This window comes from Anolis carolinensis, chromosome X (genome assembly GCF_035594765.1).
Source record: "Anolis carolinensis isolate JA03-04 chromosome X, rAnoCar3.1.pri, whole genome shotgun sequence".
Classification (NCBI taxonomy): Eukaryota; Metazoa; Chordata; class Lepidosauria; order Squamata; family Dactyloidae; genus Anolis; species Anolis carolinensis.
In genome coordinates this window covers 806,647-825,226 of record NC_085847.1, presented here as the reverse complement: position 1 = coordinate 825,226, position 18,580 = coordinate 806,647, and the positions used below count along the sequence as shown (strand labels likewise).

Sequence of the window (18,580 nt, the reverse complement as noted above, 5' to 3'; positions counted from 1 at the left end):
CGACAACACATTAAATGCAATTACAGTAGACTCTCACTTATCCAACATAAACGGGCCGGCAGAATGTTGGATAAGCGAATATGTTGGATAATAAGGAAGGATTAAGGAAAAGCCCATTAAACATCAAATTAGGTTATGATTTTACAAATTAAGCACTAAAACATCATGTTATATAACAAATTTGACAGAAAAAGTAGTTCAATACGCAGTAATGCTATGTAGTAATTACTGCATTTACGAATTTAGCACCAAAATATCACGATATATTGAAAACATTGACTACAAAAATGCGTTGGATAATCCAGAACGTTGGATAAGCGAGTGTTGGGTAAGTGAGACTCTACTGTAATTGCAATAGGGCTCAAATCAGAGTACAATATATAGGACTGAATACAAAGCATTGAAGAATATACAGGTTTTTAATGCCATATTCTTTACTTAACGTATAACCTGTCTTTCTCCCATTATGGGGCCTAAGGCAGTGTACAGAGCAGAATTTTTCTAGTCTTTTAACAGATGATCTTTCAGAAGCATATAAACACATTTCTCTTAATTAACTTGCCTCTTTTGGTGTTGCTTCCAATCTCTGCCCTGGTTTATCCCAGAACATCACCCCTGGCTCTGAACATCAAGAAGAAATGAAACAATGTGCCCAACCATGGAACAGACTAACACTTGAAACCATGCACTCAACTCATTCTAAGCTTAAATGATAAATGTATTCACACACTGAGAGGGACTTAAAAAGTCCTCTGATTAGTACATGCAAGTTTCTTTCTGTTCCACCAGATCGGTTACATTTCTGTATTGTTATTTCCTTTTTTAAATCTTCACAATACAAATAAAATGTTCTGCTATTCATTATTGCCTTGCGAAGAGCTCAGCTGTTATTGCTGTGTTCATTAGTGACAGATTTAGCCACGAAGGGCGAGACAGCTAATCAGTTCAGAAAACTGTCAGTCTGCTGTCTGCCTTAAGACGAAGCATTCGACAGGTTGACCCTGGCCAGAGATTGTTCATAGACACCCCCCAAGGTCATGTGGCCATTGGCATGACTGCATGGAGCGCCATTACCTTCCCGCAGAAATGGTACCTATTGATCTACTCACATTTGCGTGTTTTCAAACTGCTAGGTTTGCAGAAGCTGGGGCTAACAGCAGGAGCTCACCCTGATTCCCCGGATTCAAACCACCAATATTAGTAATAATTATCATTTAATAGTAATATAGAGTCTAATAATTAGAACAACATCTTGGAACAAAATGAAAACGTGAAATTTAATAACTTGAAAACATTGATGACCATTGGATGACCAGGCTCATTATAATTCTATTCTGAATTTTACTAGGTCCCTCTTATCTGGGTATTTTAATCTAATGATTCTAGCTTTATATTGCTGCTGCAGTCCCCCCACCTATGAAGTTTGACTGAATTGTATTGATGCTTGTTTGATATTATTACTGTTGTATTAACTTTTGTTTTATTACCTTACTAGCTGTGCCCAGCCACGCGTTGCTGTGGCTAGGACTTAATTTTTCTTTTGTTTTGTTTTATGAACGTAGAGGCGTGGATGAGAGGTTGTGCTGTCAATTTTCAAGGTTGTGGGGCGTTTAGTTTAGTTGTTTTGTCCGGTGCCGTGATTCCATTACCTTTTTATATATATAGATTGTGTTTTAATCTTTGTATATTATGCTAATGTATTTGTGTTGCTACTTTTGTAACAATGTGAGTCGCCCCGAGTCCCCGCGGGGAGATGGTGGCGGGGTATAAATAAAGTTTTATTATTATTATTGAATATCTCCTTTACTAACAAGCTGTTGATTCAATCAAAATTGTACCAAAATTTCAAAATGGTTACTGAAATTTAGACCTTCATCTAAGCTGGTCACTGTGAGGTTCTGTATATAGGGATGATAATACTAAGTCAATCATAATGGTGAAGTCAATGACAAATATGATTTTCTTTCCACAGCTATTGATTTTTGTCCCTTGCCTTTAAAAGGATGTGTTAATATTGTTTGTGATTCTGAAGGGAGCTCAGAATCTGGAGAACTGTGTCACCTATTCATGGGCAGGTTAATGCACTATCATAGAGAAACGCCTACATTGATCCAGTTGCGTGCTTTACCTCCTTAAGCAGTGTCGGCGATGCTCTTATCTGTTAAGGAGACTTTGCTTAAGATAGATGCATACCAGGTTAGTACATCAGAGGGAAGGTAAGGGGGTTAACATACGCATTAGTTAGTCTAAGCCTCTGAATCTTCTTTACTGAGGTTGCCCGAACTAGCAGATGACAAAAACCACCTATGTTAATTCTCACCTCCAAAATGAGGTGTGGACATAGTATTATGATGTATTATCTGGATACTACTTTGCTTCTAGCAATCTTCTTCTCACCCTTGGTCCTTCAACAGGAGAAAAGAAAATTATGACAAGAATTGAGTGAATCTAACATTGACAAACTTCTTTTATGAAACAGCTGGGAAGTTTTCCATCCACAGCAGGGAGACTGTTGCCACAAAGCATTCTGAGACAAAGGAAATGTAAACGTGGCCGGCCGTGTAATCTCCTCTGAACCAGCCACAGCTCAAGCTGATCTTTCAATTCATTATTGTCATACTTCAGTCTTTAGGCGGCAGATACAACAATGCTCCTAGAATCTTTGACAATCTCAAAAGAGAGATTATAAACTCCTGTAGATTGCATTGTTTCAGCAGGTGACATACAGCAGGTGCACAGCATAGGACAAACAATATGCGGGCTAGATTTGTTAATCGCCCATTTGGCCCCAGGATAATACTAGCGTGCCTTGAAAAAAGAGCCATCATCACAAACAAAAAAAACACCACAGCTTCACGATCCACGTGAAACAATGTAATTTAGCGTGACTAAACCAGGCTTTGTTTTGGAATTTGCTCCCTATAACATTTAAATAAACTTGCCTTAAATGGAAGCACAACCCTTGGGTTTAAAGATCAGACCAAAGGCCTCAAACAAATGGAAAGTCCTCAACTTTGACTAAAGGGCGGCACCACGTTCCTGTCTGCCGCCTCTAATAAATAGCTATCACGAGTAACAGTCACGAGACTTTGTATCTTCCATAAACAAGATGAATTTTCTTTTAAATCCTTCTGAATAAGTTGCCATCTACACATCGTACAGGCAGTCAATGCCACGGTGTAAGAAAAAATGCTGATTTTGGCTGCTCTGAATTTCTCGCCATTTGGCACCACTGGCTCACTCTCACTTTCTAGCATTACGAAAGAGGGGAAAAAACTTCTGATCTATGCACTTTTTCCACACTATGCAGGAATTTTAAGTGTTGCATTTCCTCATAGGAAAGGGTCTTGTCTTCCAGAGTACTAGCTCAAGTCCAGCCCAGTTCCATGAAAGAGAGGGGCTCTTGGATCATGGCAATATGATTGTTTATGGGCATTGAATGTTTGCCCTATGTGTGTATAATGTGATCCGCCCTGAGTCCCCTTCGGGGTGAGAAGGGTGGAATATAAATACTGTAAATAAATAAATAAAATATGGTGCTTGCTGATGTCCAACCAACCCAAAGGAAACAGGAAGGTGGAGTACACAAGACTCTAGTTTGATCCTGCGAGGCTGTTCATGTCTGTCATCACATCTCAGCTGACTTTTCCACAGCTCACGTTCCAGAGCTGGGATCAACAAGCTACCCAAGGAGATATTATATAGCCTGTAACTGGAATTCCCAGCCATTATGCTCACCTTGGCCCGGGATCAGCCTCTCATTCAAAAGCTTCTTTTCACACTTCGTCACATATACGTTCTCACTGTTACACAAACAAAGGAAAAGGCACGGTGCTGGGAAAATTGAAACCTATGTTTTTCTTGCAATTGGCAAGAGGACTGAGCACGCCAAAAGCAAATTGCTGGGTTGAACTAGTGAAAGATTTCTAATGGTAGAGAGCTTTCGACAAAGAGTTGCATTTAACTGTTTTGGCAAATCTGGAGGCGGATTGAAGCAAGAGCTGGCTACTTACAGGACAAAGCAGACCCTCATAACCTTTGTAAGGGCCCTTGCACACAGCCCTATATCCCAGAACATCAAGGCAGAAAATCCCACAATATCTGCTTTGAACTGGGTTATTTGAGTCCACACTGTCATATATTCCAGTTCAAAGCAGACAATGTGGGATTTTGAAGGAACCTATGAGAGACCCAACACATCTGTTAGTATTTTCTTTTGAATTATCCATTCATTATATCACACAATTCTCATCTTGCGGACTTTTAGAGCAAGGGTGAGTAATGTAAGCAGGGAAATTTTAAAGGATTTAAACTGTTCATTATTCATTAATACCTTGGATGTTTAATTCAATTTTAATGTTTGTATGTTTTTGGATTTTAAATTGTATTGAAATGCTATTAATGTGAGCAGCTTTGAGTCTCCTTTGTGGAGAGAAAAAGCGGGGTATAAATAAGCATAGCATAATAATAACAACAACTTTTATGCCTTGGGACTCTCCATGGTCCACATGGACAACTGAATTAAAACTAAAAACAGTGCCAGGAAATCCACTCCTGTTGTGAAATATACTTATTTTTGTTGATAAAATACTATCTATTGATAGGGATACTATTGTTACAACCTGGATGTTTCCACAACTTGTTTTCACCAGAAAAAAGGCCAGTCTCGGGATCCTGGGAAGCACTGAGGGCCACATAAACATCTTGGGACATAGGGCAACCTTTATTTTAAAGGATGCAAACATCCCCATGGTCTGTATTGTATGAATCCTCCTGGAATAGTCATTGCTTTCTTGTTTTCCTGATACCTTCAGGAAAACAAAGAGGAGAATTTTTGGAAACCACAAAAGACAAACAGCCAGGAAGGAAACTGAACACAAGTTCTGTTTCCTGGTTCAGTTCAGTTCCTGAAGGGCCGGGCTGGGCGAGCCAAACAGAATGCCAAAAGATAGCCCTTTGGAACTGAACCACAGCTTGGCTTTCTTTTGCAGCTTCAAGGCTCGGGAACCTTGGGTTGTTGTGAAGACAAGGGGGTGTGAGAGTTATCTAAGGAATCATAACAATTGTTCCATTTCAAAGATATGTGTCTATCTTTGTTAGGTGATAAAGACTGATAACATTCACAGTGCAACTTACTGCAAGTGCTAAGTCTTTATTGACTCTAGAAAACAACTAGACATTTCAGGAAAAAATGATTCTGATTACACTACGTGACAAAATGTGAAACCATTTTATGTTCCTTACTTTGAAAGTGTTATTTCCTGTTTAATTGTGCAGTCCTGACTGAGCAATGGGTTCAAGTTATAGGAAAGGAGATTCCACTTGAACATTAGGAAGAACTTCCTGAATGTACAAGCTGTTCAGCAGTGGAACTCTCTGCCCCGTAGTGTGGTGGAGGCTCCTTCCTTGGAAACTTTTAAGAAGAGGCTGGATGGCCATCTGTAAGGGATACTTTGTGCTTTTCCTGGACAATCAGGGGGTTTGATATGGAGCCTCTGGTGGCCTAGGGGATAAAAGCCTCATGACTTGAAGGTTGGGTTGCTGACCTGAAGGCTGCCAGGTTTGAATCCCACCCAGGGAGAGCGCAGATGAGCTCCCTCTATCAGCTCCAGCTCCATGCGGGGACATGAGAGAAGCCTCCCACAAGGATGGTAAAAACATCAAAATATTCGGGTGTCCCCTGGGCAACATCCTTGCAGACAGCCAATTCTCTCACTTCAGAAGCAACTCCGGTTGCTCCTGACACGAAAAAAATGGGAGGTTGGATTAGATGATCCCTGGGGTCTCTTCCAGCTCTACGATCCTATTATTCTATTAGTACCATAGGTAGATTTGATACAAAGCAGGATATGTAAGAGAGGTGTAAACTTGCCATATGGTTTCACTCATTGCTGAAAAGATGAGGGAAAGAGAAACTGATCTGGATCCTTCCTTTCTCTTCTTTCTTCCTGCCTTTCCTTTTCCCCCCTATGTATGCTTTGTAAATGCCTTTGGGAAGTTTCAGTAAAAACACGGCACCTCCCTCCCCCAAAACCTGTAACAGATAATTCTGTTACACAACCTCACAATTCCTCACAATTCTGGAATATCTCTTCAAACACAACCTTAATATTTAAGTACTTGATTTCAAGAGGGATCCTCTCACCTCTGCAGGAGTCGACCGTATACCATGCAGCTGTGGATAAGTCTACAGAGGGACCACCAAACGCAGCAGCATTGCCCAAACACGAATCAAGGAACACGAAAGGCACTGCAGACTAATTCAACCAGAGAAGTCAGCCATAGCAGAGCACTTGTTGAACCAACCTGGACACTGTATATTATTGGAGAACACTGAAATACTGGACCACTCTCACAACCACTATGTCAGACTACAATGAGAAGCCATTGAAATCCATAAACACGTGGACAATTTCAACAGAAAGGAGGAAACCATGAAAATGAACACAGTCTGGCTACCAGTACTAAAAACGCTAAAATCAGGACCATCAACAAAGAACATCACTCAGAAGACAGGGGAATTCCAGAAGGAAACAATCAAGGCCAGCTGACACATCCCAACGAAGGATTCCCCTGGGCAGAAAGTCGCTAGGCTTTGAACCTGCAAGGCTATTCAGTACTAATCAAGCAGGCCAATTGCAACATTCACACTTGCTTGTAATAGACATGAGTCCTTTCTCCCACCCTGGACATTATTCCTAAAATATATAAACCCCATCTGCCTTGTTTCCAACAGACCTCACATCCTCTGAGGATGCCTGCCATAGATGTGGGTGAAACATCAAGAGAGAATGCTCCTGGAACATGGCCAGACAGCCCAGAAAACACACAGCAAGCCATTTACTTAAACTGTCTTTGAAGGGGAAAGGGAGCTTATTAGTTTTATAAATACTCACAACAATTATTATTATTGTTGTTGTTGTTACTATTATTACAGTAGAGTATCACTTATCCAAGACTTGCTTATCCAATGTTCTGGATTCTCCAAAGCATTTTTGTAGTCAATGTTTTCAATACATCGTGATATTTTGTTGCTAAATTTGTAAATACAGTAATTACAACGTAACATTGCTGCGTATTGAACTGCTTTTTCTGTCAAATTTGTTGTATAACATGATGTTTTGGTGCTTAATTTGTAAAACCATAACCTAATTTGATGTTTAATAGGCTTTTCCTTAATCCCTCCTTATTATCCAAGATATTCGCTTATCCAAGGTTCTGTCGGCCTGTTTAGCTTGGATAAGTGAGACTCTACTGTATATTAATTTATACCCTTCTTTTCTCTCCAGGAAAGAATGCTTCTGGAACATGGCCAGACAGCCTGGAAAACTCACAGCAACCCAATGATTCCGGCCTTGAAAGGCTTCTATATCTCAATATTCAGGACTATTTTTTTGGACATGTCTCGCCATGGAAAAGAATGGAGACATGCTCAAAAGATTTCTTGTGGCCATGTTTTCCCCTCAGGAGACAGATATAGTCTTGATATCAAAAGATTCTGGAAGACTTTTTTATTTAAACAGAAGGGTTTTATTGTTTCTGCAGTCACTCTAGGAGACTATTATTGTACATTATTATTATGACACAGCAAACAAGATAGATATGCTGGATTTCGTATCACAAAATCACAAGTCAAACACTTATATAATTATTATTATTATTATTATGATGTGTCAAAAAGTGTCTGTCTTATAATAATAATAAATAAAAATAATAAATACAAATAAAAAGTGTCTGAGTCTTATAATAATAATAATTATTATTATTACAGTAGTGTCTCACTTATCCAACATTCGCTTATCCAATATTCTGGATTATCCAACGCATTTTTGCAGTCAATGTTTTCAATATATCATGATATTTTGGTGCTAAATTCGTAAATACAGTAATTACTACATAGAATTACTGCATATTGAACTACTTTTTCTGCCAAATTTGTTGTATAACATGTTTTGGTGCTTAATTTGGAAAATCATAACCTAATTTGATGTTTAATAGGCTTTTCCTCAATCCCTCCTTATTATCCAAGATATTTGCTTATCCAACGTTCTGCCGGCCTGTTTATGTTGGATAAGTGAGACTCTACTGTATTGTACATCATTATTTTATTATGACACAGCAAACAAAATGTATATGTTGGATTTCATATTACAAAATCACAAGTCGAACACTTCCCAAGTATCTAGGACTATTATTATTATTATTATTATTATTATAAGACTCAGACACTTTTTTGACACATTTCGCCTCAGAAAACGTATATGGAAAGATTTGGGACTCTTTTGGGGTCAAATCTGAAGGAACTTGAATGGGCCCATTTCCCCTCAGAAATGTGTCTAATGTACACTCGATATTTGAGAAGTCTAGAAGCATTTCTTCGAGGGTTTTTTTCCCTCAGAAAAGGTGGGAATGCGTTTTTTTGGGCACATTTTCCCTCAGAGAAAGGTCTCTCAAGAAGCCTGGGCCAACTTGGACCCTCGAGGGGTTTGGGACTTCAACTCCCACAATGCCTCAGGCGCTTTCCTTTTCTCCCTCAGCCGCTTAAGCGGCTGAGGGAGAAAAGGAACGCGCCTGAGGCATTGTGGGAGTTGAAGTCCCAAACCCCTCGAGGGCCCAAGTTGGCCCAGGCCTGCTCTGAAGCCTCTTTTTTCCTGAAATGGCGGGAAAACCTCGTCCTCCCTCACCTGTAGGCCAGAGTCATGCACTCGAAGAGCTTGGTGAGCGAAGCGTCGATGCTGAGTCGCCCTCCGGCTCCTCCGCCGCCTCCCGGGCCTCCTCCGCCGCCTCCCGGGCCTCCGCCGCCGGGCCCGCCTCCTCCGCCGCCCTCCTCGGCCCCCGCCGCCGCCGCCCCGAAGCGGTAGGTCTGGCAGGTCTGCTCGTTGACCGTGTCGAAGTCGTAGCCCTTCTTGGGCGGGTGCTCGCTGTGCGGCGAGGAGAGCATGAAGTGGCCCGAGTGGATGATCTGCGCCGCGCGGCCGGGCCTGCCCTCCTCGCCGCCCGGGATGCCTCGCCGCGCCCCTCCGCCGCGCCGCCCGCGCCCCGACGGGCAGCTCCCGCCCTCCTCGCCGCCGCTGCTCTCCGACGAGGACGAAGAGTCCTCCGCCGCCAGCGGCGCCCGGCGCGAGGAAGGCGCCGAGAGCAGGCGGAACCGGCCCGCCCGCGTGGACACCTCGGCAGCCATGGCAAGCGGGCAGGAAGGCAGCTGGCGACACAAGGCTCCGCTCCTCGCCGCCGCCGCCGCCTCTGTCTGGACAGCCAGGCCCGCCCCTGCCTCGCGTGGCGCCTTGGCCCCGCCCCCACGACGATCGCCCCGCCCCCAGGAAGCATAGGCCACTTCTCAGGACGCTCGCCACGCCCCCATAAAGGACGCCCCGCTTCTCAGGACGCCCGCCACGCCCCCGTGACGATGGACCCGCCCCCATAAAGGACGCCCCGCTACTCAGTGCGCACGCCCCCACGATGAAGGCCCCGCCCCCTAAAAGACACCCCGCTACTCAGGACGCTCGCCACGCCCCCATGACGAAAGCCCCGCCCCATAAAGGATAACTTCTCAGGACGCTCGCCACGCCCCTATGACGAAAGCCCCGCCCCCTAAAGGACACCTCGCTTCTCAGGACGCTTGCTCCGCCCCCCAGGATTCCCCTGCTCCTCAAGACGCTTACTCCGCCCCAGGACTCTCGCCCCGCCCTCAAGACGCTCGCTCCACCCCCAAAGCACTTGCTCCGCCCCAACAAGCACGCCCCGCTCCTCAGCCCACAAGAAACTTACCACGCTCCCATGTCGCTTGCCCCGCCTCCCAAGAAGCACGCTTCGTTCCCCAGAACGCGTCCCCGGCCACAAAACACTCGCCCCGCCTCCAAGAGTCTTGTTCCGCCCACAAAACGTGCCCCGTCCCCAGGAAACACGCCCCTCTCCTCAGGACGCACGCCCCGCCCACAAGATTCTTGCTCCGCCACCAAGCCCCTCGCCCCGCCTCCAGGCCGCCCATCCCGCCCACAGTACATTTGCTCCACCCCCAGGACGCAGGCCCCGCCCCCCAGGAAACGGACATTCGCTTCTCCCTTTGGCTCAGGAAAGGGGCGTGGCCCTGCCGCTGAGGGGAGGGGCTTGCTCCCTTCTCGGAGACCCCGCCCCTCCTTGTCCGGGTATGATGGCCTTCTAAGTTCTTGGTAGAGAGGCCTGTGCGTGAGTTTTTTTAATGTGTGCACAGCCCATGAACACAAGAGTCTTCACAGTGAGGATCCCAACCCATGGCGTGGTTAACTTCTCAAACTGTTTCCTCCACCACAGACATTCCAGTGCTCCCTACTCCCTCCATTGGTGTGAAATTTGCATGTTCCCGCCCCTTTCCTACTCAACTCTATCTGCATAACAATCTGAGCAGAACTGAGCAGCAACTAAACATACTGGAGGAGTTTTGGGCATTGACAATGGACCTGGACCACATTGGGCACCAAAAAACCCTCCTGACCAAAGAAAAATACTGGAGAGGTTTGGGAGGAATTCACCTAGATTTTATAGCCGTTGTACATACTGGGATGTATAGTTCACCTGCAATCAAAGAGCACTTTGGAGCCCATCAATGATGGCCCTGGACCTAATTTCGCACACAGAACTCCCACGACAAAAAAAGCTACTGGAAATTCATCTTGATTTATAGCTGTTATACATACTGGGATGTATAGTTCTCCTGCAATCAAAGAGCACTCTGGACCCCACCAACATTAGCCCTGGACCTAACTTGGCACACAGATCCCCCACAACCAATAAAAAATGCAGCAGGGCTTTGGGAGAAATTCACTTTGATTTATGGGAATTATAGTTCACCTACATCCAGACAGCACTGTGGACTCAAAACAATGGATCTGCATCAAATTTGGCACACATACCCAATATGCCCATATTTGAACGCTGGATGATTTAGGGTGGAATTGGCCTTTGTTATTTATAGTACTGATCGTGTTTCAGGGGGTTAACCTGGCATGATGGGAGTTGCAGTTCACCCACAACCTTATGCATTTTGTAAAATAAAACAACGACTTTTTCAAACAACCCAGCCAGGTTGGAAGCGTGATGAGGTTTTAGAGGTTCTCAGTCAGAAGCACCACACTGCGTTTCATGTTGTGGTTTTAAAAGTTTATTTTTTTTTAAATGAAACCATTGTACATTGTACAAACAATAGCTACCGATGGAATAAATAAGTGAAAAAGTATACTGCTGTACAACACACACAAAATCAGTATTAAGATGGAGAGAGAGAAAAAAAGAACGATTAGGTCTCTTTAAAAAAAAAAAAACACCACCAAATGCTTTACACCTTCTCCCAAGCCTTTTCGATATAAAGAACATTCCCAAACATCGCAATTATGAAGAAAAGGTCCCCCCCAAAAAAGCCAGTCATTTGGATGCGGATTTGTTGCTCAAGGCCAGCGCTTTCTGGAATGTTTAACAACTTTGCTCCCTTAAGCGTAAGGAAAACGGACAGTTTTGCTTTAAATCGTCTGGCTGGAAGGCCTTCATGTCTCACTTGGAAGTTTCCCTTGCTAGCCGAATGTCTAGTGATGGAAAAGCCAAACGCCCAACATGCATGTAAGGAAGCATTTTTTGGATATTTAAACTACCCGTATTTCATCGCATAATAGTCGCATAAATGGCATTTTTTATTTTCCTCACATAATAGTCGCGTGCTCCATTTCTGGGGATGCCAAAAATGGCATTTTTTAATTTCCCTCACATAATAAACGTGTGCTCCATTTTTGGGGATGCCAAAAATTGCATTTTTTATTTTCCTCACATAATAGACGCGTGCTCCATTTTTGGGGATGCCAAAATTGTGTTTTAAAAATTTTTCCTCACATAATAAACGTGTGCTCCATTTTTGGGGATGCCAAAAATGGCATTTTTTATTTTCCTCACATAATAGACCTGTGCACCATTTTTGGGGATGCCAAAAATTGCATTTTTTATTTTCCTCACATAATAGACGCGTGCACCATTTTTGGGGATGCCAAAATTGGCATTTTTTTATTTTCCTCACATAATAGACACATCCCCATTTGGGGCTGACTCTCCCTTCCTTCTCCGAAGGCAACTATAAATTGAGGTCTCTGAAGCTTCACTCTTCTCTCCTTCTTCCGAGGCCTAAACATAATAAAATGGAGGTCTCTGGAACTCGGATCTTCCCGCCTTCTTCCAAAGAGCTCCATTCCAGGATTTGTAAACTGACTTAAGGCCTTGGAAAGAGGAGGGAGGAGAGAAGAGTGGAGCTTCAGAGGCCTCTATTTTGCATTTTTTTAAAAATGTCTTGCCTTCAAGAGGAAGGAAAAAGGAAAGAAAAATCAGCCCCAAATCGCCTTGTAGTTTTAAAAATGGCTCTGTAGTTTAAAACAAACAGAAACGGAGCTGTTTGAAATTGGATCATCCTCCTCCCCTTTCGAAGGCAAGACAGTTTTTTAAAAAATCCAACAGAAACCAGAGAATCACGTAATAGTCGCACCCCTTTTCAATTAAAAAAAAATAGGAAAGTGTGGCTATTATACACTGCAATACGGTATTTCATTACAGACACCAAACGGGGCACCGTTGGCAACACACCTTTCCCAGCACACATTTTCTCGGTGCTTTCCAATATATCTTTCTCCAAGCAGGTACATACAACCAAATAGCCAAAAACCCAAGAAGCCGGATCTAGCACTGAGCCTCAAGTGATGCAAATCGGGATCTCTTTTATTGTAGTTTTCAAGTTTTTTGTTTCCCTGTCCCACGTCCAAAACAGCCTATCAGTGTTATCAGGCACTTTGAGAAAAGATTAGTAACAGTCCGTACACGATTTGTGAATTTCTACATACGGTTGGGTCAGATTCCTACCCAATCCTCGGAAACAGGTACAGACGGACACTAAGAGGGCTTCAAGAATCCAATCCCCACTCACTACACATTGCCAGTGGTTTCACAGGAAAAGGGTCCCGAGCTCAGTCATTTTGGGTCCATCTACATTGTCGAATAAATGCAGTTTGACACCACTTGAATTGCTATGGCTCAAGGCTACGGGATCCTGGGAGCTGCAGTTTGACAAGTGTTTTTATCTTCTCTGGCAGAGAGGGTTGGTGTCCCACCAAACTATGTGAGTCCTCTTGGGGAGATAGCACAGAATACAATTATTATTTATTATTATTATTATTATTAGGACCTCCCTGACGGAGGATTTTAAAGCCTTGTCCCTAAACTGCAAATCCCAGGATTCCACAGATTGAAAGTGAGATGCCTACTCTGTATCTTTTCTTTAAAGCAGAGGTGTCCAACTCATTTCCATTGAGGGTCCCATTAGCCTTATAGTCGCCTTCAAAGAGCCACTGAATCCATGGAGAATCCGTGGAAATATAGGACCAACTATAATTTCCTTACATAATGGTCTTAGTTTTTGCCCAGGTGGACCCCCAGATGTTATTGAATGACAACTCCCATCAGTTTTAATGAGCCACCATGCGGACTGGGGATAATGGCAAATGCAACCCAATGGCATTTGTAGCTCTGAGGTTGGAGAAAGGTGAAAGGACATTTAAAGTCAGATATCCTACCCACAAGCCTTGTATCCAAATTCAAGCCCCTCGAGCCGTGAGGAGCGGCAGATAAAAAATATAATAATTATTATTAACCGAACAAACTGCAACTTTCCGGAAGTGACTGTATCCCAACTCCCAACAGATCTAGTCATGATAATGTCTACAGCAGTGATTCCCAAAGTGGGTGCTACCACCCCCTGGTGGGTGTTGCAGCAATCCAGGGGGATGGTGATGGCACCTATTAGGGCAAGGGGGCGGGGCCAGGGGAGGGGTGGGGCCTCTTCCAAATGTGCTGGAGACAGGGCTGAGCACCTAAGGCGCCTGTTAGGACACGGGGGCGGAGCTAGAGTGGGCGTGGCTTCTTCCCAATAGCCCGAGACAGGGCTGAGAATCTATACCTCTCCTGAGGTGCTTGTTGGGACACAGAGGGCGGAGCTAAGGAAGGGGGCGGGGCCTCCTTCCAAGAGCCTGAGACAGGGCTGAGCCTCTATACCTCCCCTGAGAGGCCTTTTAGGACTAAAGGGCGGGGCTAAGGGCGGGGCCTCTTCCCAACTGCTGGAGACAGGGCTGAGCACCTGTGGCGCCTGTTAGGACACACAGGGGGCGGAGCTAGAGGAGTGGGCATGGCTTCTTCCCAAGAGCCCGAGACAGGGCTGAGCCTCTATATACCTCCCGAGGCGCTTGTTAGAACATGGGGGCGGGATATAGAGGTTCAGCCCCATGAGGCACTTGGGAAGAGGCCCCGCCCCCTTCTCTAGCCCCGCCTCCTGTGTCCTGGCAGGCGCCGCAGGACAGGGATAGAAGCTCAGCCCTGACTCAGAGCTTGTAACTCCGCCCATCCCAGTCCTGGTTGCTCATTTGTGGCCCCGCCCACCTCCCCCTCCCAGCCCTGCATCTTGGACTAGGGGAGAGGCTCAGCCCCGCCCTCTTGAGCAGGGGCCACGCCCACCCCAGGTCTTGAGTTTGACGCATGTGCTTTAAAGCATAGAGTGATAATGTTCTATAACTCCCAAGATTCCACAGTATTGAGCGATGACAGCTCAAATGGTGTCAAAACACATTCATTCGACAGTGTATAACCATCCTTGCAAAACAAGCATTGCTTAATACATCGATGGAGTGGATCATCAAAGCCTACTTCTACGGATCTTTTAAATGCAGGGCAACATCTGCAAATCAAGAACCCGCAGGCCCTGTCAAGACAAGAGTAATCATACAACAACAGTAGGCATTGTTGCCTCCTTGGAGGACAAAGCCACAGGAAGAATTCAGAAGCCAGGTTCATCACAAAACTGTTCCATGTCAGTAATGCCAATGCATCTCTCTCTCTCTACCTAATGAAAAAATTGAGGTATTTTAGTGCTATTTATATATCTTTTTTATTATTATTATTCATTACATACAGGATTCAGCGTTGAAATCAAAAGCCTATCTACTTCCTTGGAATTTTTATTTATTAAAAAAAAAGAAAGGAAAAGACATCACCACGAAACAGAAGCTTCTAGAGGCAGCAACAACCGGACATGACAATAGGTCAGTGATGGTTTCCGAGCCACAGACCGTTTGAGCACTGATCAATTCAAAGCTACATAATTACCTTTGTTTAAAAAATTCAAAAAAATATATTTTGTCTATTTTATAGATCAGCCATGTTTATTTTTTCCAAAATAAAAAAAAACACAACCCCTGGTTAGGAAGGTCGATATCGATTGCTATGTCACCAGTCGTCATCCTGAAGCAGATACGAAACGCAAGAAAACAAATTGCCATTCAATTCTGTGCAAATATAACGTCTTTCAGATATTCGGTTTTGCAATTTGAGCACTAAGATACTTCTGTTTGCACGAATAATTTCCAACCAAATTGAATTTTGATGAGATTCACCATGTTTATTTCGATGTCAGAAGAGAAGAGATTCTCGTGCATATGGTTAACTGTTTTTTTCATTTCCCACAAACGTTTGACGGAACGCACTTCCGTCGCTTCCACCTTTTCCCCCCATAATTCCTCGCAAATGCAACACAGTACTGAAAAAAAAAACAAAAAAACAAAAAACAACCAAGCCATTTTCACCATTGAAAAGACCAGAAAGAAAGGTTAAACAAGTGAACAGTTTGGACAGGAAGAGTAATCGACGAATTTTGAAAAGTCACCCGGCACTTCCGATACAAAAATGATCTTACCATTTCATAGGTGGCTTCCCGGCTAGGAGGCTCGTCTTTTTCCTCAAAACGCATCTGTATCTTTGTGAGTCTTTCTCATTTTCCACAGCCATTGGGGAAAACTGTATGAACGTGTGCAAAAGGAAGCATAGTCCAAGTCCCACTGAGAACGCGGGAAACCGCTACAACTAAAGGTGCCTTGATTTCAAGGAGAATCGGGTCATGATTTGGGGGGGATTCGTTCTATTCCGACAGGTATCAAAGCACCAAGTATTTACAGAGAGTTTTGACCTGCCCAACCTGTCACCCCGCAAAGCCCACAGACACGAAAAACCTCTCCGAAACATAGAACAGAATGTGGAAGTAAGAAAAGTGTATTTACAAACTCCCCTTGAAACAGAAAGAAGCTTCAAGTACAGTACAGGCTGGAAGATGCATCAGTCAAGATCTGGTTGGAGAACAGTGCAAGGAAATCCAGTTTTGCAAAAAACCAATCTATATTCAAAATGACAGTCGGCCCTTAACGCGCATGTCGATTTATAACAAACGCCTCTTCCAAATGCTCAGGTACAGATATATCAATCGTGTACTTTTTAAGAAAAGCATTGCATGTTTCAAGAATTATCCAAATCACCACCAATGAAACAAAGAGCAGAGCACAGACGTTTCAGAAAACAGCCCGACGGATGGATTTCACCACGAATTTCTCCAAAGCAAACTATCTTTTCCGTGCATTTATTTCCATGTGCAATGCACAACAGGAGAAATTCTTTGCGGCTCCCGTACAACACATTCAGATATAAATTATCCCTGTAACGTCAGGAAAAAATCCATTTGCAATCCATGACTCTAGCCTGCAACAGTGAAAATGGCTTCCTGGTTTTCTCTCTCATGTTAGAAGAATAAGCACCAAACGGCGGGAGACGGACCCCCGGCGAATTGCTTCCTATGCGGCATCAGACATCGGCCACTTTGCAAGGGAGACCGTCGCCCAAAAAACAAGCTTAAAAAAATGAGCACTGGTTTCTTTGTGTTTTGGGACACAAGGCACAAAAAAAGAAAAGAAACAAAAAGCAGACATCACATCCGAACAATGAGCTTCACATGAGGAGAGAATACCTGACCTGTACCATCCTTAAATATCTTAAAATGTTAAATAGAGAATGGAAACAAAACAAAAAAAAATACAGCAGCAACATAATGGTAAATCTGACATTAGAAACAGTGCGTCGACCCCTCCTGAGTTGTTCACTCCAACCATTTCAGAGACAGTTAACTTAAAATTCTCAACGGTTTTGCTTCACAGGAAAAGAAGTTTTCAGTGTCTGAAAAAAAGAGTTAAGCCTTTGCTTGGTTTTCTTGGATTTCCGCTGGATAAACTTGCAAAGATCCTAGGAGTTCTGTCCTCATCCAAGAGAAGATACTTAATTATAGTTGTTCTATAATTTAGCCCACCGGTGTACCTTACATAAAAACTGGCCAGGAAAAAAAAAAGAGCTAGAGTTTATATTTCGTCAACGTTTTGTTGAGAGGAAGCCTCTACTTTCATCTTTTTAGAAGGCGGCGCTCCTTCAGAGTCCTTGAAGTGAGAGAAGAAAGAAAGAAAAGGGATTAGCAAAAACGGTCCGAAAAAAAATCAAGTTTATTCTTGTATTCCAAGGATATGGCGAGCATCACCGAGGTCGCACTATGATGCCTGAAATTACTCATCTTCATAGTTGCAGATTCGCAAATGATAGCACATATTTACTGAACACAACACAAAATGTACATATTTATTGAACACAACAAATTGAAACAGGACATTGGCTTTTAACTATGAAAGGATCAGTTTTCTTATAATTCAGTTAAAATACTCTTCGGGGAGATGGTGGCGGGATAGAAAAATAAAGTATTATTATTATTATTATTATTACAGTAGAGTCTCACTTATCCAACATTCACTTATCCAACGTTCTGGATTATCCAACGCATTTTTGTAGTCAATGTTTTCAATACATCATGATATTTTGGTGCGAAATTCGTAAATACAGTAATTACTACGTAACATTACTGCGTATTGAACTACTTTTTCTGCCAGATTTGTTGTATAACATGATGTTTTGGTGCTTAATTTGTAAAATCATAACTTAATTTGATGTTTAATAGGCTTCTCCTTAATCTCTCCTTATTATCCAACATATTCGCTTATCCAATGTTCTGCTGGCCTGTTTATGTTGGATAAGTGAGACTCCACTGTATTATTATTACTGTATATACTCGAGTATAAGCTGACCCGAATATAAGCCAAGGCACCTAATTTTACCACAAAAAACTAGGAAAACATTGACTCCAGTATAAGCCGAGAGTGGTAAGTTTCAGAAATAAAAATAGATACCAATAAACTTACATTAATTGAAGAATCAGGTTAAATGTTTTTGAATATTTACATCAAGCTCAAATTTAAGATAAGACTCTGATCAAATCATTATTCTAATCTTCTTCCATGTAAATGTGCTTATGTATCCTTTTAATAATAATAGAATAAAATAATAAAGTAATACTAATAAATACAGCAAAATAATAAATGTAATAACAATAATGTCAGAGTGAAATAATACATATATTAATAATAACAATAAATAAGATAAATATAGTAGTTACAATAATAATAGAGTAAAATAATACATGTAATAATAATAATAATAATAATAATAATAATAATAATAATAATAATAATAAATATAGGAAAATAATACATGTACAGTAGAGTCTCACTTATCCAAGCCTCGCTTATCCAAGCTTCTGGATTATCCAAGCCATTTTTGTAGTCAATGTTTTCAATAGATCGTGATATTTTGGTGCTAAATTCGTAAA

General features: G+C 42.7%; 2 protein-coding genes across 7 annotated transcripts in view; both read right to left on the bottom strand.

Moving 5' to 3' along the window:
• Positions 1-9,284, bottom strand: part of mlxip (MLX interacting protein) — a 65,698-nt gene extending 56,414 nt beyond the window's left edge. For all 6 annotated transcript variants that reach the window (XM_062958682.1, XM_062958681.1, XM_062958683.1 and 3 more), the window contains exon 1: positions 8,685-9,284. In XM_062958682.1, coding sequence (XP_062814752.1) covers positions 8,685-9,181 — 497 coding nt within the window. In that variant the 5' untranslated portion in view covers positions 9,182-9,284. The remainder of the gene's footprint in view (positions 1-8,684) is intronic.
• Positions 9,285-11,114: 1,830 nt separating this feature from the next.
• bcl7a (BAF chromatin remodeling complex subunit BCL7A) overlaps positions 11,115-18,580 on the bottom strand; it is a 36,039-nt gene continuing 28,573 nt past the window's right edge. The window contains exon 6 of the mRNA XM_062958680.1: positions 11,115-17,303. Coding sequence (XP_062814750.1) covers positions 17,229-17,303 — 75 coding nt within the window. The 3' untranslated portion in view covers positions 11,115-17,228. The remainder of the gene's footprint in view (positions 17,304-18,580) is intronic.